This window comes from Wasmannia auropunctata, unplaced genomic scaffold (assembly GCF_000956235.1).
Source record: "Wasmannia auropunctata unplaced genomic scaffold, wasmannia.A_1.0 LD336088.1, whole genome shotgun sequence".
Classification (NCBI taxonomy): domain Eukaryota; kingdom Metazoa; phylum Arthropoda; class Insecta; order Hymenoptera; family Formicidae; genus Wasmannia; species Wasmannia auropunctata.
The window spans coordinates 1,026,005-1,047,776 of NW_012026802.1; the positions used below are offsets into that span (position 1 = coordinate 1,026,005).

The window sequence follows — 21,772 nt, forward strand, 5'->3', positions numbered from 1 at the left end:
GCAAAGTCGCGAGAGATACATGGTCGTTACGCGAGGATGTTTGCCACGTTTACGCAATACGTGAATCGTATACATATATTAGAGCGAATGTCGGCAGGAAGAAAAGCAAGAAACGCGCGGAAACATGTCGAGTACTCCGTGGAGCGGCGGGGCCATAAATTCTGCGGTACAATGGGGACAATGCGTTAAGCGAAATGTACAATGCGGAAAGAAAAAGTTTCCATCGTTGCGTTTTGTCTAAAATCCTATCTAAAAAAAAAGGCATGTTAAGTCGATAACTCGCATTTCTCAAAATTATTTGTTGCCGCTTTTCGGTGATGCTAATTGATTATTTCACTATGCTTACTTCGTCGAGCGGCTGTCATTACATATTTTGACAGTTATTATGTGTATTGAGATTTGTTTTAATAATAAATTTCATTGGTCACTAATTAAATTCATTTGTAGTAGTAATAGTAGTAAGTAATTTGTTGTAATAGTATAAAAAAGAGAGAGAGAGAGAGAAAGAGAAAGAAGAAAGAAAGGATCACTTATTTTTAATATCGCGGGAATGAAACGTCTATGTTCGTTAATTTCACGCGGGACTAACGCCGGAAATTTATTATGCGAAGATTCGTGCGCTGAATTTTCTTCGGCAGATTCCGGCCTCTTGTCCATTTGCGGATTAATTATGAAACTCGTCGTCGAGACTGCCTCGTCGTCGAGGACTTTAATTAACACGACGAGCATACGATTTTTTCAACCGTTTGTGTCTGTGCGAAAATCAAGGGAGATATGGGAGAATTCATGAACTATGCGGGCTTCTTCCTGCGATGCGTTTCTTGTTCGCGCGATGCTCGAGGGCGCGACTAGAGAGATCTCCGACGTTGGTACAATATCAACGACACAAAATGTTGGAACAAAAACGCGCAATCCATTTATGAATATTTTACTGTGTGACGTACTTTACTCTCCCTTTTCAGTAATGAGTAAAATGAGACGCCGCGTAAATAATTCAATGAACGTGTGACAAACAAGCAATAAACTAAACTATGAGCATAACAATGAACTAAACATGAATATAACAAAGTAATTATAACCACGACGCGAAACTTTCCTGTGGTCGTAGCATAGTTATAATTCTTCGTAAGGTTGTTATTTATGCGCGAGTATTTTACAAATATTGCAAATATTTAGATAATTTAATAGTTTCTCAACAGGGTAGGCTGATAGTTCAGCGTCAACAGCGCACACAAGACGGACCGCGCAGACGGACGGCACGAAAAATGAAATTAAGGTCCCGCGGAAGATGCTCGACAAAATTAATTAACGTTGCTTGGCGCTGTGCGTGTTATTTTCCTTCCTCTCTACCGTAACGAATTAATCCCGGCGCGGATCAAAGAGAAAGGCTACCTCGCGCTGATTCCTGTTTACAATTTGCGGAATCGCGAGAATTTCCAAGGGCAGATAAGGCGAATCTCACGAGACTGAAATTCCGAAGAGAGAACCGCGGTTTCGCTGCCATATTTGTTCTCATCGCGCGCCTTTAACCCGATGTCAGGCTGTATAACCAAAACACGTTATATCGCGTCTCTACCGCAATAAATTGCAAAGATTTTCCTATGGGATTACACCATCAAGTTTTATTAAAAATATAAAAGGGTCAGAGTAATTCGCGCGTCAGCATGAAATACGCCCAATTTAACAGGAAGAAGAAAAATTATTATGCCTTTCGATTTTTTTACATTTTACCATTTTATTATTACCATTTTTTTCTCTCTGTCATCAAAAAGACTGTTCGCCGTTCGAATTGCGTTACTTCCGTTTTTCTCTTTCATATTTCTTTTCGTTTTTTACATCGCTTCTCCTTTTATACATTAAATGCGAATTTTGTACTTTACATTGACGCAAAGATCGAGCGATCCGACGTAACTTTTCTAATTTGCGCGTGGAATTTCTCTTGTTTGATATTACTGGCACTTGGCAGAGAGGGAAAACTCATCTCTCTTTAGCCTTACGATAGTCGTAGCTGTCCGCTTCAAGCACGAGCTGTGCGCCTCGGCATTGTAATAATTATCGCTCGAAAGCCCATTTCTCGTCTCTGTCGATATCAATGCAGCCCGATAACTGCCGCCCGCGTCGGGAAGAGTCATTCGCGTACCCGCATCGAAGATGTCGGCGACGTTAATTGCAACTAGGACGACCCTTGGATCTTTGTAATTAAACGTTATATTGCTTCGAAGCAGAAAGGAGATACGACTGGCTGCGATGTATTTGATTACGTTCGCTGATGTTTTCGACAAAGATTTTAATTATAAATATCGACTCGTCCCATTTCTATTTTCTGCAATTGTAACGCGAAGATCTCATCGATTAATGATACTTTGAACATGTGGGACGCGATGTGTGTCCCTATTGGGAATTACCCTCTATTTCATTGTTCAATATAACACGTTTACATGCAGGATTTTATCTTCTCGCATATGTATATAGAGAAAAATGCGGGGGTTCCCATAAATTTCCCAGAGTCGTAAGACCAATAACGTAGCGTTTATCATCTGCGGTGTATATACACGTATATATACACGTATATATACACGAAAATACCCCCATCACGAATTTGCCCTCACAATAAAGCGGTACATTGCATTACGCGCTCGGAAATATCGCAGGCTTTATCGGTATTCATGAAAACTTTTTACTCAGCCAAAGATACGCGTTCGTAAAGTTTGTTTATATTTTAAAAACTATTCGATTATAAGATCTGTTTGTCAAAGAAGAATTGACTCCATGAGGATAGAGACACACATATACACACACACACACACACACACACACACCACGCGCGCGCGCGCTCTCCCTCTATTCTTGTTTTATCCTAAAAAGTTGTCCTGGCGAGTAAGTGGTACCTTTGGGGAACAAGCTCTGGATACACTATGTCTAAAGTCAGGCATGGAAGAAGTTCCGTAGGTCTCACCGGCGGGATGAGTAATGGGCAGGTCTGCGAGTACTGTAGCGAGCAGTTTGTCGTCGAAACTAACCAAGGTCCCTGGCAGCTCATTTCGTAGCAGGGCACGTAATTCAATTTCCATGTAGCGATTCCCCTGCCCTGGCCTCGTGCTCGTCCCTCTCGGCCCGAATCGGGCGAGAACCGAAATTATCTCCGGGCGTCACTTTGCCAGGCGCGAACGCATTCCCGGGATGTTTGAACGCGCCTCGAATGTCAAAGCGAGTCTATTATCACATCCTGTGCCTGCCTGCGGCTTGTCATATTAAACAAAATAACACTAATGAGATTATCGCCAATAATTTCGATTAGTCTCTGTTCCGATACTCTCTATAGTCTCATCCTATGCAATCTTTGTATCTGTGACTTCTATCTGTTCTTCTTTTCATCTGAATTTGTATAAATCTTCTGACACAATTATTAATGGGCTAGAGTATGTTATAAAACATTTCATTTGATCTCTGGAGTCTCTGGATACCGATGATGGTCCGACGTGAAAGTACGGGATTAAATCGAGTACTTCGTTGAAAGTGGTTTAGGGGGAGAAACGACGGAAGGATAATAAACGTGAAGGCGACGGTCCTTTTAATCTTGAGAGGATAAGAGTGCTCGAGAACGAAATCCGACGAGGATACTGAGAGGCATTGTTCATTTCGACGATATAAAATGGGATTGTGCGATCCGACGCGAACTGGCTTGACTTCGTTCTCTCAGAAGTGACTTTCCAAATATGCGGGGAATAAGATTTTCTCAGGAATTATAAGGGACCATCCTCCTCTTTTTCCGCCATAGTAAAAATCAAATAAAAAGGACAACTTCACTTTCTCTCTCTTTCTTTCTCTTGAAGAATCTCCGCTCTCATCGAAAATTCTCATCGTGAGATTTGACAGATTGATGATTTATTCCGGAAAGTTCGAATTGGATTGCGATATTAAAGATTCCGCGCACGGAATGATCCAAATGCGCATACGGAATGCGATAAGCATACTTCTCTGATATTTTTAAATGTAACGACGACCCGTAGTTGAGATGGCGAGGTTTCTTAATTACTTCCCTCTTTTTTCCGGCATACGATAATCTTGTTGGTATAGTTAACTGTGCACGATCTACGAATCAAAGGGCCATCGGAATTTTTTACAATTCAATTTGTCAATCGAATCTGGCGCGTGGATGGGACCCGTTAAAAGTTTCGCCACGCTCTTTTTTCTCGAATACGTCCCGAGCTCGCGTAATCGCGTTTGTCACGCGAGAACCGATGCTGAGCGGGACGCTATTGCGAATAAACGTTACGAAGTGATTCCAATTAAGGGCCATTATAGGGTCGTTAATAATGGCGCGCGGCGCACGAGGTCGATAACGTTGTTTGGTAGAGTGCGCGCCAGCTGTAACGGATTGCGAGAGACCGTTACGAATCTCAGCGTCGTTAAGTCCCAGTGACTTACGTTATTTATGAAACTGTATAATTTTTTAATATAAACCAAGCCTTCGCAGTGTTTCGCGCGGGAAGCATTAAAATCCTCGAAAAATAAAAAACTTTACGAGATATTTCATAAATTTTATTCTGACACATTCTGCCACTTTCTCGTGGAATATTATTCTCATGTGATTTTAACAGACTCGTGTAAGATATTTTTTCGAAGGATAATTAACATCGGATTGTAACTCGTCTGAATGTGTCTGGTTCATAATAATTAAAAATTAATTCTAATTCTCACTACTCTGCGGAGGATAGTTTTTTTTAAAATGCCGTCTGGATTTTTTTCAGGATGCCTAATGAGAACGTGTGTGCCTGTGGCGTAGTCGTGGATCTACCGAAATCACGAAGTTCGGTCATCCAGGGAAAACTGACAATCCTCCTGCCCAAGACGAAGGGCAACAAGTCGGAGGGGAAGGGCTCGCGAAAGCAACCCGATGACGGACGAGTACCAAAGACTCGTACGTCAAACGAGACCGGGAGCAGCAGCACGGTGACGGAACCCGCGAGGTCCACGATGAAGAGCAACAAGCACGAGAAGCGGCTCACTCACTCGCGGAGGACTCGAAGCGCTGACAGAGCCGAGTCGCATTACACTTACATCGGTCAGTCAGTTCGCGTAATTATTAAGCACAAATTTCATTATCATGCAGATGTCGAAATAATAATTATTCTGCACGGAAAGAACGATTTTGCTGGATACAGATCTGAAAATAATTCCTGTTGGACTATCCAAAATAATTTTGTTGGACAGTTAAAAATGATAAGCATTCCACTTTCTAACATAATTATTTTGATATTCTAGCAATCAGTTTGACTTTCCAACAAAAATTATTTTCAGGTCTGCATCCAGCAAAATCGTTCTTTCTGTGTGCAGGAATATCGTGTTCGAATTCTAAAGTAGATTTCTTCGAAAGTAGCTAGATGAAAATACATATAAAGTATATGCGACGCGCGAAAGCTCGCTGAGAACAGGGAAAGAGATAGAAAAGAACGTTGCAATCTTCTGTTTTCGACACTTCGCAGATTCGGGCTCGAGTGTCCTCGGCGGTGGGATCCGTGAGAATACCATACCGGAAGCGCTATACGCCACCATACCGGACACCGTGCCGAACGTGATCGTCACCGAGACCGGGACGAGTCGGTCGAATTCGCAGAGCAGATCGCAACCTCTTTACTCCGCTATTCCGTCTATGACGTCGCCGCCGCCGACGTACGACGTCGCGATTGCAAAAACGTGGCAGGTAAGATTCGCCGCGGTTTATTATCCATTATTATGTTTTTCTCTTTCTGCTTTACGTTGATGTGGAGTAAATAAGAGAAGCGCCGCTAATGATATTGCTACGTTTTCCCCTCCATCGCATAGCCGGGAGCTAAATTCAATAGTAAATCATTTCGTAATAATTCCTGCTCGGCTCATGACATCCGAGCTAATTTTCGCGAAATTAAACACGTATACGTACACAATACGCGAAGCAACGTTAAATTTATTACCTCCTAATTTAAATTTAATATAATAATAACGTAATAATGGATGTAGCATCTTCATAAATTAAAATTTCAAATATTTCAACGTTAATCCGTGCTTACTAAGACTATTTATTTTAATTAAGCCTATTATCTACATTTCTCGTTCTACATATAACGTTATAAATCCTACATCGTGTCATGTGTGTCCCAAATAACAGAAATTAAATTCTTTGATATAAATAAAATATGAGTAATCATCAATTGGCATTGTAATCGATCTTTTAGATTGTTGATCTGTTAGCTTATTCGACTCGCAATTTGCACTTTTGAAAGTTTAAAAAACCCCTCTGTTGCGATCGTCGGAGTTGAGATCATCATTGCTACCGTCCGAAACAGCGTTTCTAAACGTAACAATACTGACCACTGCATCCATCTCGGGAAACTGGTTTAATAAATAATTCTACATTATTACTTGTCTGCCTTTCCAACAAGCTATTATTTCAACGAAGATAATATTGCGCAGTTACCGTCTACACAATGAAGTTTCAGAGCGTGTACAAACGGACAGCAGTTCCGGACAGCGGTCAATATTCTACAATGGCCACAATCGGCATTCGGTCATTTGTAAGAGCGTAACGCTCGTAAAGCAATAACAGCTGGTCGGACAATAGTTACAAATTGTCATCGTTGCCCCTCGCGCTTTAAATGATATAACCGGAATATTAATTCGCGCAATCGTAGATACTCTGTACCGCGCACGCTGATATAACGGCCCGGCCGCGACACATGCAACGTATAACGTATCAACGACGATATACCGGTACACCTCGGCTGGATTCCGATAAAGCCGGTTATTCAATCACATAATATCTCGAGTTATCGAAACGAATTATCGCTCCGTCCTGCGGGTACGCGGTCGCAGTAACTCTTGCAGGAATGCCGTCCGTCACTCGATTTGTATTCCGCTGCGCAATTCCGTGACGAGCAGATGACGAGGAAATTGGCAGCGATCTAACAATCAGCCACCTCCCGCGGAACGTCCCGAAGATCGATAATCGGAACGATGCACAGCCTGCAGCAGACTGGAGCATTGTAAACGATCGCGCGCGCGATCGGTGCAATCGCAAATTGGCCTTTTGTGGGCCGCCAAATGAGTTATTAGTAATTGCTAATTAGCCGATTCTGACGATCGTACGACTGGCGGGACGTCTGTAGATGTCGCGGCCGTATCGCGCAAACAACGTGATCCTGCAATAACAAAAATTGCGCTTATCAAGCTCTTGCAAGATTGTTTTCGTGAAAAAGAAAAAATTTATTTTAAACATGGCAACGGCGTGTTTAATAAATTGCGGCAAAACCGCAAGCGAGGCGAAGAAAAACAACGAGCTAAAAACATTAGGATACATTTTTATAATTATAATCACGAAGTCTTCGAGAAAAAAAATTACGTATTTCAAGCACGTGCGTTTATTTGATTAGATATCGATATCCTCGTGTATCTGTTGACATGTATATATAAGATAATGCAATAAGACGTCGAGTGACAATATTTTCTGTTATATAATAATAATATGTAATTTTTAGAATGACAAACACTGATGTCATTATTTCTTTACATTGATCTCGAAATAACAAAATATTTATAATAAGCACAAATACAGTGATATATTTCCGATATCAGCAGCTTATTAGCTGGTGCTAATTTAGTTTATAATTTAATTATTACGCGGAAAGGACGGTGGAAGTATCTACAAATGTAGCTAGATGTAGAAAATAATTTTGGAGATAATTATGTAGGACGCTCAAGTTGATTGTCAGAATGTCAAAACTTTTTGCAGCATTTTGCAGCATGATTGCTCATCATGCTTGAATTTTCTAAACAATTATTATGGTTCAACAAAATTATTTTCACAGATCTGCTAAATTATCTAGATAAATTTTATACTTTAATAAAATCGTTTTTTTTTATGTACAGATAAAGTGGACGTGCTTATACATATTTTTTATGTTCCTGATATAATATGATTAATATGAACGTAACATCTCGAAATATCTCAATTCGATTTAATGTTTGGTCTATATAGCGATTGTACGGAACAGATCCGGAATAAGTTATACGAAAAGCTTGTCAGACTATTTCGAAACTCTGTTTATCGTTTCGCATAAGTCCCAGTTGTGCATACAATGTGTTGGCAGGTCATATCTCATGCCGTTTTACGTACGTCTTACGTACATTTTACGTACGTAAAATACACGCGCGAACGTTAAATATTATTCGGAGAATTTATTACGCAATGACGATAACTGATGACGATACCGTCAGGATTGATGTTCCCGACATTGCGCGGAAATGTATGACGTCGAAACATCCGTTTCATCTTTCATTTCCCAATCAATCTGATTCTGCGCATGTATGTCTACGATCCAAATTTACGCAACAATTTCCGTCGTGGCACATTAGTTTACATTAATTCCAAAATATTCGAAATTTCGAAACTTTTGATTATTTTACTGTTTTTTTTTACTCTGTTAACAATTAACAATGTATTACACTACAAGTTTTTGCGGGTAATATCGATCCGCAGCGATGTAATAAGAAAATTTTGTTGATACTCTCGAGCGTGCACAAAACATGCATTTGTCAGTTTATGATGAATTCGATTTGGGAAATTCACAGACCGGAAATATCAATACACTGTAGTTTTCATATAAAAAAAAACTTGTATGTCCAAAAAATTTGGATCAAAACAATTTGCGAATGTATCAAGTTTCATCGATAAGTCCGTTACAGAGAAAAAACCTTCATGTTATATACTGTTTCGATGTACATATTTCAACCATGTATCAGCTTATGAAGAATACAGCTATTTTTGAAATTTTCTCAAATATCAAAGTTCGCCGAATTATTCTACTAGTATTATTTCCGGTAAAACGCCGAAAACTCTGAGCAATATGCGAGTAGTACTGAATTTAAAAATGGTAAATTTCTAATACCTGCTTTTGACACGTTTTGATCGAATTTCTTGAAAAAAAGATAAAACTTCTATCTTTTTCTATCCAGTTTTTAAAAACTGGAAAAATTGATTAATATTATTACTATCTTTCGTAATTTATTTAAGTACGAAAAAATAAGACAAACGATTAGCAAACAATTTGTTTTGCAGCAGATTTTCTTATACATTACACATTCTTCAGATGATTTTACATAGCTAATAATAAACATTTCAATGTACATACACTATAAGACATGCGCTATTATTCTAACATCTGTGAAAAATAAAAATGAAAGCAATAAACTTCTAACATCTGTGAAAAATAAAAATGAGAGCAATAAACATCAATATGACATTTACGGTGATATAGTGCTAGAAAATGCAATTAAACCTCTGTACGCCGTTCGATCCACAATCTGTACATTAAATTTCGGCATGCTCGGCGACCCAATTGTTCAAGTTTGCTTCGGTCACGTTCCTTCGAAGAGATTCACCATCTCAAAGAGGAGTCGCTTTATCGAGGCGAGTGACTGAGACAGGAACAACGAGGTGGAAGAGAGAGAGAGAGAGAGAGAGAGAGAGAGAGAGGAGCAAATTCAATGTACGGCTTCTTAACTCGAGGACCATTCTAATCCGGTTGGCTGCCCAATTCCGTCACGTATATAGTTCTCTATATAGTTCTCCGGCGCCGACTGGAACATAAATTCTTCTGTCATGTTATCCTATAGTTGCCGCCTACCATCGTCACCGTCAGAAAGTTGATGTACTGCGTCGAAAAATTAGTGCTGAGCGTCACGAGTTCGTGATACATCTTATTTTCCAAACTCTTGTAGTACGACGACGGTACGACGGCAGCTCGAATATCGAATGGAAAGATAATCTGTCGAAAAAGAGATAACGCGCGCGTTTATGTCATCACGTACTCTCTAAAAGTGAATCAGTGGAATCACTGATTGTCAGTATATATATATATCATTTTCCAATGGTTCAATATTTAGAACTGTGATAAACAGTGACTATTTCAATGTCGCTTCAGTGATAATATACTGGTTCAAACAGTGAATATTACTGAAAGATGGTGTTTGAATCAATATATCTATTATCACTGAAACGACATTAAAATAGCTACTATTTTATCACAGTTCTAAGTATACCATTGGAAAATGATATATACACAGACAATTCAGTGATGACTCCACTGATTCACTTTTAGAGAGTAGTTCGGCAATTTTTATTTCTCGTACAAAGATCATCAATATAAGTTTATTGAACTCTCGGATAGACAAATTTTATGCTAGTACCATTTATTTTAAAAAATCTATCTTTTACATCTTAAAATTGATGTCCTTTGTAAAGAAGAGTAATAAATGATGATGAGAGATTTTTGTGGCAATGCAATCTTTTAAAATGTCGGAATAAAATTCCAAATCTCGTATGGCGTCTTCTTTTATATTTAATATTTTAACGGAAAGATCGATATTATTTGTTTGATGAAATGAAGTGTGAATAATGATTGCGTATTATTCCGCAAAATCGATTTGTCCAAATGACATTGGTGTATACGTTGAAGAAGAAGCTCGAGGTCAGAGAATAATCGCGCTGTGTGATTTTTAAACCGGCTTCCTGTGTGTCGCGATAATGAGAAGGCTCCGTTTGCACTTAGCTGCTCCAAAATGAAGAGGTCGTCAAAGGAGATCGCGAAAAAGAGTTGAAATTGTTCTCGGGCTGAAACGTCGAGCAGCAGTGTCGCCCGAGCGAGCACGCGCGAGCTCGGAAAGTGCTCGTATGAAATGCAAAACCATTCCGGGGAAGTTCACTACGGTACGCACGGCTAAATTGTGCGGCCTGATAAAAGAAGACTCTCGGAAAAACATTCTCGAGACCGTAATTGTGGATCATATATCTCACAGAAAAGAGAGAGAGAAAGAGGGAATGTAGTTGCTCGTTAGCCAACCTATGACCGCTGTGTTCTTAGATCGTTTATATAAAAGAAAGAACATTATTTTTCCCTAGATTTTTCTCGGTAGAACTACTTTATGTGCGTTGCGAGGAATATGGTTTAAAGCATTTCAGAATTTTGTCGTTGTCTCTAGTACTTACTTTCTACGTGCACTTTGCATTTAATTTACGCAGTGCTTTTGAAACAATTTCGGTCAGTGAAATGTGAATCTCGCGTTCAGGGCGATTTTTCAAGATTTCGATGTCTTCTGATTTACAAAACACGGCCGATCGTTCGCAAGAGATTAAATCACAATAGCGGCCAAATAGACGTTCAATTCATTTGGTGACCGAAAAAAATTTATATTTTGTATATTTTCCCCGGCCCTTGTGCTCCAGAAAGAAAAGGAGTAGGCTTTTCTCTCGAGAACTCTCGAGCTTACTTCGCAGGGTCCTTTAGTGGTTGTTTCCATTCATGAGCCGCAGACGCGCCAGGCACTCGCGCCTTCTAATTTGAATAACAGCCTCGCCTTTACTATTTTCCCGCGAGGCCGCGGAGCTACATTGTGCCCGCGGGAGTCACCCATTTGTCAGGCGGCCCCTCGCGGGAAGGCGCAAAGAGGTTCCTTCGGACGGTGCCGCGTGGGACGAGAAAATCCTTTAGCGAGCGAACGAGCGCGTGATTCAGCTCACCGCAATTACCGAGGAAACTGACGTGTTATCATCCCTGCGAACTTCCGGGAAAACTCAGTCTCACGAGCCCCTCTCGCCAATGAAGTTTCCTCGGCTATCGTGAGATCGTAATGAAAATTCCGAGAACTTCGGGATATTGATACCGGTTAAGGATTAATTATTAATCGGATACGCGGCGTTTACCGGATATTAGATGATGGTTTCACTGAATCCTACATTTCTGATTACGCGTCGACTTGTTGCAGACGCGTCGTCATATCAGCGGACTGAAAATTTCATACCCGCGCAATATGTTGGCGCGGGTGAGAAGCCGCGATTAAGCTGCCTTTATTGCGACAAGAGCGTTTACATTAAAGAACGGCGCGGTTTTGAATATTTAGGCGGAGAGGTAACGTGTAATACTCCGGGGCTTCATGGAACTGCTCCGCAGTTACAGAATGTATAAGATATATATTCTCGCGAGCTGCTCTCGCGAACAGCTCTCGCATATTAATTTCACCGCGTGAGTTAGCCCAAATGATACAAGCGGCGTAAATGATGAAGCAGGAACGAAGGCTGGTCACGGCTGCAAGAGATCGGGAGATGAGAAAGAGAGAGAGAGAGAGAGAGAGAGAGAGGGGGGGGAAAAGATATGGACGAAAGAGAAGATATAAATGTAATGGAAAAATAAAACCAGCTAGGTAGGAGTGGATTAAATTGGTACAGCCTGCGAAAGGGAGGAGAGACGAGATGAGCGAAAATTAGTGCGAGAAGGCGAGTTACGATACAATAAAGAGATCGCATGAAACGAAAATGAAGAGCGAAAATTGCCAGTCAAGCAACGATGATGAAAAAGATTTACAACATTTATCTCCGTAGGGAAAACATTTCTCGCTGCCGCATCTCGCACATGTAATTTGTAATCGTCGCAAGGGTAAATAGAAAAAAAAAACGTTGTATTTATCCTCGTTAATTAATAATTTTTCAAATTGAGATACATTAATTAATTAGTAGAGCTCACATAGTGTGTAAATACGAAATTAAAACGAACGGAGTAATTACAAGCGAAATAATGCGTTTGCATATTGCAAGACCGATGCACGTCGAACGATGCACGTTGAAAAATCGCGCGCATCATATGCAGAATTGGAGACAATTTCGCCGAGATCTTTTCGCACAGACAGCATTTTCGGGAGAAACATAATCATTTTCTGTCCCGGAGCGAAGCTACCGCGGACGGAAAAACGCAACCACGGGGGCTCTGGGCGATCCTCTTAAACGAACGCCCGAGGGCAACCACGCTCGTCTCACGCTAGAAAATGGAATCACAAGATAATAATCCCGAAATTCAATTTCACTCTTCCTCCTCGTCGAGTAGAAGGCCGTGGTTGTCGGCGTTTGACTTCGTCAAGAGTGAAGGTCGTGAGAATCGAAAAGTCCTGCCTGCCCGAGTTGCCCGACTCGATTCGACAAAAGCGATCGCGCGGGGGAGCTCCACGTGTTGGACTTCTGATTCTCATCTCACGGTTTCATTCTGCCTCATGACTCTTTTATTCTCGTATATCGAATATTTTCGCAACTAGACTAGCAAGAGAAATTCCCGAACGGGAAGAAAGAGAAATTTTTCGATCAATTTGCTGGAGATGTACTCGTGGTTTCATTACGATCCTTGAAACGAAACGACAGCTATGCCATTGGCATACCGACAACTTTCTCGATGTGTTTCATTTTCAGAAAGCATAAAATATCTCTCACGATGGAATACATATTTATAGCCCAAGTTTCCTGACATTCGATAGAGTGTAGATTCGCGGATATAAAGAAGTGCATCGTATGTTTCCATTTGCAGATGACATCTATGTTACTATACACATATATAGATTATACTATACTATTTCTTCCCATTTAAATTTTCATCCCTTCCACGCTAGAATATAAATTGGACTTTTCTTGATTATTATTGACTCAATTCCATCTTTTTCGTACCTCTAATAAAAATATAATATTTAATATGAAATGTAATATTAATGTAAAAATGTAAAATATTTTCTAGACTTTCTAAATATTTCTTATTAAAAATTATTTTTCGCTGAAATATTCCTTTATCAAGATATTCTTAAATAATTAGATTGTACTTAATATTGTTGAATGATTTATTTGAATTTGAAGCATGAAGATTTATAATTTCTAATTTAATACTTTTATTATATAAATAAATACAGAGAGAAATTTTAAAGAAACATGTTTGTCACCATTTTTTCATATATAAGCTTGGTTAATTTTTAGTCTTTTAGAAAGAAGGTAATTTTTAATTTTAAAAATGTTTAATAAAATATGTTACATGCGAAAACTGCGAAAAGTCATTTCTGCGTAAAACCTTAATAGCATAAAGTTAGCATTAAATACAAGAGCATTACACGACAATTAGACGATTAAACGAGAGTCGACACCTTTTGCGAGGCACGCAAAAGGAGAGAACATATGCTTGCAAGCTCCCTCAAGCTTTCACGATATAATGTGCGAGGCAAGTCGGCCCGATGAGAAACGAGAGAAGTTTTTCCGCCGCGTTTTACGCCGTGGCTGAAAACCGCCGCGGTCGGTTCAAGAGGAACATTAAAAAACAGTTCGCGGCTTTATTATAATTTTCAACGTGAGATAATGGACATTGAAAAATGTGGAACTGATTTACGCGGCTAACTTCGTTACGCGAGTTTGCGTTGATGAATTAATGCGAATTACAAAAGTTTAACTTTTGATAAAATTATAGTAACAGCAAATGCGTTATTTACAAACAGGATTATTCTCGTTATTATCGTTCGAGAATGATCAGTATTAGTATTGGTTGTATTCAAATTATCAAAGTGCTCTATGAAACTATTACATCAGAAAGATCGAGGCGTTCACGGATCAGACGGAGAGTCCTTTATTTTCCTTGAGCTAAAAAGGATCGCAACCGCAGTTTTATTTTACGAATCATTATTTCTCGTATCTGAAACGCGATACCAAAGATCAGGTGTCGGAACCACAGTCATGCAAACATAATGGTAAGTAACTACAACCTGGGAATCGGAGTTGCGGATAGAGTAACGTGACCCTAATGCAACCTCGCGAGCAGTGGGAGATTTCTGAAGTTACTGTTAATTAATTCTGTTAATTAATCAAAGACTAATCTCACGGCTCTTTATTAAACAAAATGGAATATAGGAGGGTGGAAATGTTATAACTCATTAGCATATTCCAATTTCGTTTATCGCTTCAGATTATAGTAATTAATTATTAACAACGATATTTCTAATTATGAAACTATATTAAATATAAAACAATAGATTTGTTAGGGACAAACAAGCAGTCACAAAAAAACAGTGCTTTTTATATCGAATCTGACACTAGTTACTTATCTCGGAAACAGGTTTTATGTGAAACCGTCGCAAATATCCTCCCACGTACAGCGTAATTTAAAAATTCTTTTTTTGGAGATTGTGACACATGCAGTTTTTATATATAATATATTTCACGCTTAAAACTTTGCGTACTACGTATTTTAAAATGTAGTTGCAAATAAATATATAAGAATATAAAATAATTGTATGTAAACCCCTGTAAAGCATTCGCACAAATTATAAAAATAATTTGTTGTATGCTAATTATTTGAGTAAATAATTTAATTTAATAAAATAACGCCTAATTTATTTTTTTTAATTTTTTATTTATTACACTTGTTAACGTCCAGAATAGCAAACTTACAAATCCAAGCGCTAATATCTTTCTTCCTTTCTCTGTATTATGTGCATTTGTGTATGCAACTAGATATTTTGCAGTAATTACAAAATTATAAAAATTATTATCTGTATCTTTTCTTTATTAATTATGAGACACATTTTTTGTTTTGCAGACCGGTCTACCACCGACGTACGAGGAGTATCTCTATCACAAGTACGCGATGATGTCACGCTCGCATACTCCTCCGCCACCGTGGTCCGACTCGACGACGACGACGACAACGTCGACGTCTAACCCGTCTTCAAGTATTCAGGCACGACGCGAGCTCTTGGCCAGCCAGCCCGAGCTCCGCGAGTATCTAACGCAGCTGACGCTAAGCGATCGTGGCTCGCAATATCAATATCAACAGCAGCGACAACAATCTAGAGACGCTACCTGCTCGGTCCCGAGGGAACAGCAGGTCAGAGTGCAGCAGCAACGTGCGCGGGCAATGCCTCTCAGGTGAGTAGTCAAACAGACTGGTGTATAGTAAGGACCTCGGCTGTCGTGTTCTCGTATCTCCGGGTTTGTATCGCCCGCGGAATAATTCACGTAGTTTCCGGGGTGGCCATATGCGAATACGAGACCGCCGGGAGTTAGCCCGACTCGGGATGTACTCGGCTACCCCGAGACATTTCGAGGTGCTGAGAACTAGCAGCAGGTTCAAAGTGGTTTAGAAAAATGGCCGAGGCAGCGATTATGCAAATGCTGCAGAACGTCCCGACTCATTCTCTGGGTTTCTCCTCTGTTGCAGTCGAGCAAATTAAGGCGAAAATGACAAGAATATAATTTCCAAGTTTTTTCTAAAACTTGGCACAGACTTGTATTTGTTCTCGAGCAAAATGTTCGAAAATGTTATCATTAATTTTATCAAAATTATATAATTTAAAGAGTAGAATAATTTTTCTTCTATTTATTTCTGTCTATTTATTCTGCTATAATTTTACACACTAAGATTTTACAGCTTAAGTATTTTTGGCTACTATTTTCCAATTGGAAAAAAAAATTTGCTTTCAGATCGCAGAGCGAAAGTCGAGCGCAACAGCAACGAATTGCGGCGATGTATACGGATGCTGCGTTTTGCATGGAAACCACAGTACTGCAGTCGGCTTTCGATTCCGGCCAAGGATTTGCCCTCTGCAGCTTGATGTAAAAGGACCGAGCAGCTTCACTTCGAAAGTTGCAGGAAGGCTGATACCATCATCAATCCACGATCGAGTTCATCCGCGAATGTTTTTCTTGATAGTTGAATTGCGTCGCAGAAAGCGTTTGCGAAACCACTCGACTGGATTGATGACGTATTAGCCTATACTCGCAATTCATGTACGCAACGAGATGCAGCGTTGTTGAAACATCGCGTCTCGGTGCTTTTATGAATTTAATAAATAAAGCCTCATAATTAGTACCGATTCCTGATAGTAAAATATCATTGCCTCATAAGTACATGTGAATATGTAAGTATTAAATGGTATATCGATTCCTAAATGGTATCTACTTGAAAGTATCAATTCTCTATAATATTATTTTCCGGATGCAATCGGTATTACAATTCTACGCACTTCTTTACGCTAGGTATCTAGGATACGTTCGTCATTTATAACTATAATTGTCACTGTTAAAAATATCTGTTAATTTTTAATTTAATTTTTATAGACAACTACGAAAAAGGAAAAGCAAGGAAATATGTCTATATATATATGTTCATAAACAGATATTTAGATATTTAGAATAACTTTTAGAACAAAAAAGTAATAATAATTCACAATAAAATTAAGCTATTTCGCAACATTTTCTATAATATGAATTATAAGATTGAAACTTTTTGAGAAAAATTATTCTGAGTAAAGAAATGTGCACTCTTTCTTTTATAGAATAAAAGTCGCCAAACGACGAGTTTCGATACTTGCTATCCAATTCTCGCTCTCCAAACGATAGTGATGTTTGACGCCAAATAGCTCTTCCAGGTCTTTTACCTGAAAAAGACACAGCACAAGCAACGAGGCCGTCGAACACACATGAGAAAGCAAGCTTTGTATTCGCAGGAAATCAGAATTTGCGACAACGTGTCATAGAGCAAGTTTCGCTTTTTTTTCGTGTGTCCATAAAGGAAATGAGGAAATCTGGTGACCCGAACCGATCAGAGATACCGAGGGCAATTCGACAGGAGATAGATCAGGTACACGATTTTGCCGTTTGCTCCGTTCGGTCACATAAGGAACAAAGACGGATAACGAACACGGATAATTTTTTCGGATCGACGAATAGAGAGACATTTCTAGCTTTTCGGACGAACGATAGTTTCAGTCGGTCTCTGCGGGTCGTATAAGCATCGTATATTGAAACACAGTTTCAATTTTTCAAACGCTATGGAATTTCTCTGTCGGACGACGATTGTGGTCACTATACTTCTTTCAAAAGAAAAAACTATTTCGCGTCAAACATCATATTCAAGAATGAAAATTAAATATTAAGTCATATGATGACTTTATACAATCTCATTTTCTGGAATTATAATTTACATTAAATCCAATTTACCCGTTAATTCGACAGTTTCATAATTCGTAAAATAGAGAGCGTTGCGGAATGAAATTCCAAAAGCGAGAATTAATAATAGAATTTTATTTTTTATTGAACTGAGGAAAAACTTTATCACGAACGGAATTTAATTTGAGCTTTAATAACTACGATATTCAATGTTATAAACTGGAAAGTTAGACATTTAATTCGAATCTCAAATTAATTTTTTTTTCTACAAAAATACGATTCTCCTCCTTCGCGACAAATAATTGCTGTTCTGATCATTTTCAATTACATAGAAATATGTAGAAATTATTTTAGCTGTATTTTTTTGCGTTGGGTGATTTATAATTGCAATGATAGTAACTAGAAAAAAAACTTGTTAGCGAAGCTATTTTTCATTTCGTTTATTATACTCAGTTTTAAACTGTCGTTTTTAGTGTTTAGCTGAGACAATTTATAAATAAGCGAATGCTCTGCGGGTATTCGATATTTAACATATACAGTCCTAACAACATACAAAACAGAAAGTAGTATGTAAAGTTGATGTGATGATTAATAACGTGTTACGTAGCGTAGCGTGATTACGATGCGTGCGCGTCAAAGTAACGCGCGAGTATCGCGTTAAAAGTCACTATCATAGGCGTAATAAAATAGAAGAAGTATATAGTTTTTAGTCAAATGTGAAATTCATGCACTTATTAAGTTCAAGTTAAGTGTACGTCACGAGCGAATCGCATACGTTATTTTCTCCTACTATCTTACAATTAGGGTTAAAAATCGAGTGGAGCAAAATTTAGTATTATATTTAATCATAGTATATATATGTATAAAAAGTTAGGGATGTATAGATCGCATAACTTTCGTATCGCAACTCATCGCAACTCGTAAATGAACTTGTCACTGTGTAACGTAAAATATATTTAAGATACGGAAAGATTTTCGTTATATCGAAATTTTTCCATCGGTTTTGTAATGTTTTTCTATCGACGAGGTATTGAAACGTGCAAAACTAAGGACTGATACTCGCCATGGGACAGAATGATACTGGTCACATCAATACAAGTGTTATCTCTTTTTTTTTCCTTTGTTATTTTATTTTACGCATACATGTGCATACATACACACACACCACACATATACACACGTACATACATACACACGTATATGCATACAAAACATATTATATATTTTATATGTATGTACACTTTGTGATTAATTGTAAATATCGTGAAGAGTACTGTTATGTGTGTAATTTAATTCTAGATAAATCTAGGGTTAATGCGTAAACGGAGTATATTGCTAATTTAATAAACCGAGCAATCTTGCCTTCCGACTAACGGAAACAGAGAGAGTTTATTATATCGGTCCATCGACAATGTATAACGAACCGAGCTACATCGCTATTACCTCATACAGTGTATATGTTATGTATATTATGAATGTTAGAGGAGCAAGAAATACAAAATGTATCCGATGTAAAAAGTACTCCCTGAGCACTGATTATTATTTTCCCGGCTCTCGTTTATCTTATAGACTCAAGGTACATACAGGAAGCATTTTGAAATGCAGCCACTTCGAAATACCAATTACGAGACAATTTCGAGTGTTTATTTTCTCCGGTGATAATGAATGAAGTAACTTTCCCAGAAAAATATGACGTTCGTCTAGATACCGAAAATTATATTTTGCCCAGAATAAAATCACTGACGTCAAACATCACGAAATAAACGCTGTCGCATTATAATCTGCGCCCGATGACTTGGGGTTGCAAGAGATCTTATTGCAAGTAATTACTCACGAAGATGAATTACAAAAATACAACTAATTACATAGGAGGCATGGCCCGTTTGACCGAATAAATATCAACTTTTTATCGCGGCGTGTTTAACCTCTTGACTGCTACATTTCGAAGTTCAACAACCAAGTGACGAAGTTGCACAAAATGCTTTGTAACCGCAGTAATCGAGCGATAACACGTCGTTCGTCATTAGCAACACATTTTTTTCACATGAGATCCCAACGGTTTTACTGTTCTTGTACTCCGGGAAGTACGCTGACTCACGCGAAACAAGAAGAGGAAGGAAATTTTGAAACTGCGCAATCTGATCGCAAGCTGTTGCAGATTTAACAAACAAAAATTAAGAAACAGAATAAATTTAATCAAATCATAAAATATTATTGACTTAACATTGTTAAATTAATATGTAACGCAATTTACACTTTAAATTATTGCAATCATCATATCAAGCATAAATACTGATAAAAAATCACTATCGCTATGATTATTATTACAAACGAATAAATCACATCGATATATAGCTGTTTTCTTTTTACTGTTTAAAATTTTAAATGTAACACTTAAGATGTTTTGTAGTTTCATCTAAATTTTATCATTTAAAAGTAACTATATCTTGCTATTAATAATAATACGGTAAAATATGTAAAAGAGACATCGTTGTAGAAAGGCGCAAAAATTATTATGTAAGAATAATTGCATTAGTCACTATGCAGTTAAAAATCATAATGTTAGTGTTATCAATTAAAATTAAATAGTCAAATAAAGTCAAATAGAAAGGTGACTTGGAAAAAAGAATATGCCATCAGAAGCAACGAGCTATTCCACAGATGTGGCTAACTTACATAGAACTTACATAGAACTTTCTGTATAAATTCAGCAAATTTATTTTTCGAAAAAGTGTTTGATACGCCGATTTCTATTTTTGTTGTAAAATCCGGTATTTACCCGAGTATGTCGCAATGACGATGACAATCTTCGACGATCAAAACAGATTAAAATTCCGAGACCTTCAGACCGTTCGGAGTGCGGAAGATTCTCTCCTCCGGCGGGAGTTCGCCGATTTTGTACCTCTCTAAAGTTGCCCTGGCGACGGCGGAATGCCCTGTGCCAACGAACGCCAAAGTCGCGTCTCGTCCAGCGTATTCCAGGAGAACGTCCTCACCGCCCGGGTGACTCTTCAGAAACTCCGTGCAATCGTACACGTAATCGTAGATCACGAGCCAGCAGTCGCCGGGCGTGTCGTGGTAGGCAACCTCGGCCAAATTGATTGTCCGAAGCTCGTCGCGCGACTTTTCCTTCAGCCTGCACCTTTGCTCTCTGATGGTATCGTTTCTCTCCGCGACACTATCACGCTCGACCTGCAAGAAGTCCTCCCTCGATGGATTTACGTCTGCCAAGTCGAGGGAGCGGAAGGTCAGGTTTACGAAATCCATGCTACTATCAGTTTCAGAAGCGAACGTTCTGCAACATCAATAGAGAAATTTTGTTACTTAGATAAATTCAAATAGAATTTAATTGTGATATATTGTAAATATATTGCTTGTAATATGTATATATTTCCAATAATCATGCATGTTTTTTAACTTTTTGCACAAATGTTTTTTTATTATAATTCATTATACATTATGTGTTGTCTTGAATTAAAGATCTCAATTTTTCAAATAATTTAAAAATTAAATTAAAATTATATTAAAAAATTTAATAAAAATAAATTAAAATTAAATATTCTGTATATTGTCAATCAAACATTTATCAGATATAATATTACATAAATCAAACAATAACACGACTACATTAAGTAAAACATTACATTTTTTTATTTTGCATTTTTCTTCGTACTCTAACTAACACGCATTTGTTTCCATTCATATTTACACATCCAAAAATACAATAAACGATTATTGATTGCGTTTCAATCGACAGAGTAGGATGACAGCGCTATGATAAAGCAATATTTGCAGTAGCGAAAAGTTGTGAACAACTGCACCGTTGAGAGTACATTATTTTGCAAAAATGACTAGTGACAGCTGAAAAATACGAGCGCGCGAGCGAGAGCACCGGAAGTATCGATTGTATCGATTGCGGAAGTAAACGGGATAGTCTATACGTATACCGGTCAACACTTCCGCGCCAGTTTACGGTATAACGTTTAAACAATTCCA

The 21,772-nt window shown here is 38.4% G+C and overlaps 2 protein-coding genes across 8 annotated transcripts in view; one reads left to right on the forward strand and one right to left on the reverse strand.

Annotated features, from left to right (window-relative positions):
- The window catches only part of LOC105448179, a 76,428-nt gene extending 57,487 nt beyond the window's left edge, over positions 1–18,941 (forward strand). For both annotated transcript variants that reach the window (XM_011686607.1, XM_011686608.1), the window contains 4 exons: positions 4,752–5,065; positions 5,487–5,704; positions 15,426–15,754; positions 16,310–18,941. In XM_011686607.1, coding sequence (XP_011684909.1) covers positions 4,752–5,065; positions 5,487–5,704; positions 15,426–15,754; positions 16,310–16,445 — 997 coding nt within the window. In that variant the 3' untranslated portion in view covers positions 16,446–18,941. The remainder of the gene's footprint in view (positions 1–4,751; positions 5,066–5,486; positions 5,705–15,425; positions 15,755–16,309) is intronic.
- Positions 18,942–19,134: 193 nt separating this feature from the next.
- Positions 19,135–21,772, reverse strand: part of LOC105448184 (cytochrome b5) — a 51,261-nt gene continuing 48,623 nt past the window's right edge. For 5 of the 6 annotated variants that reach the window (XM_011686620.1, XM_011686617.1, XM_011686621.1 and 2 more), the window contains one exon: positions 19,135–21,071. In XM_011686620.1, coding sequence (XP_011684922.1) covers positions 20,603–21,043 — 441 coding nt within the window. In that variant the 5' untranslated portion in view covers positions 21,044–21,071 and the 3' untranslated portion in view covers positions 19,135–20,602. Of the gene's footprint in view, positions 21,073–21,772 lie in introns of all 6 variants that reach the window. The other variant, XM_011686618.1, reaches the window with a different exon arrangement.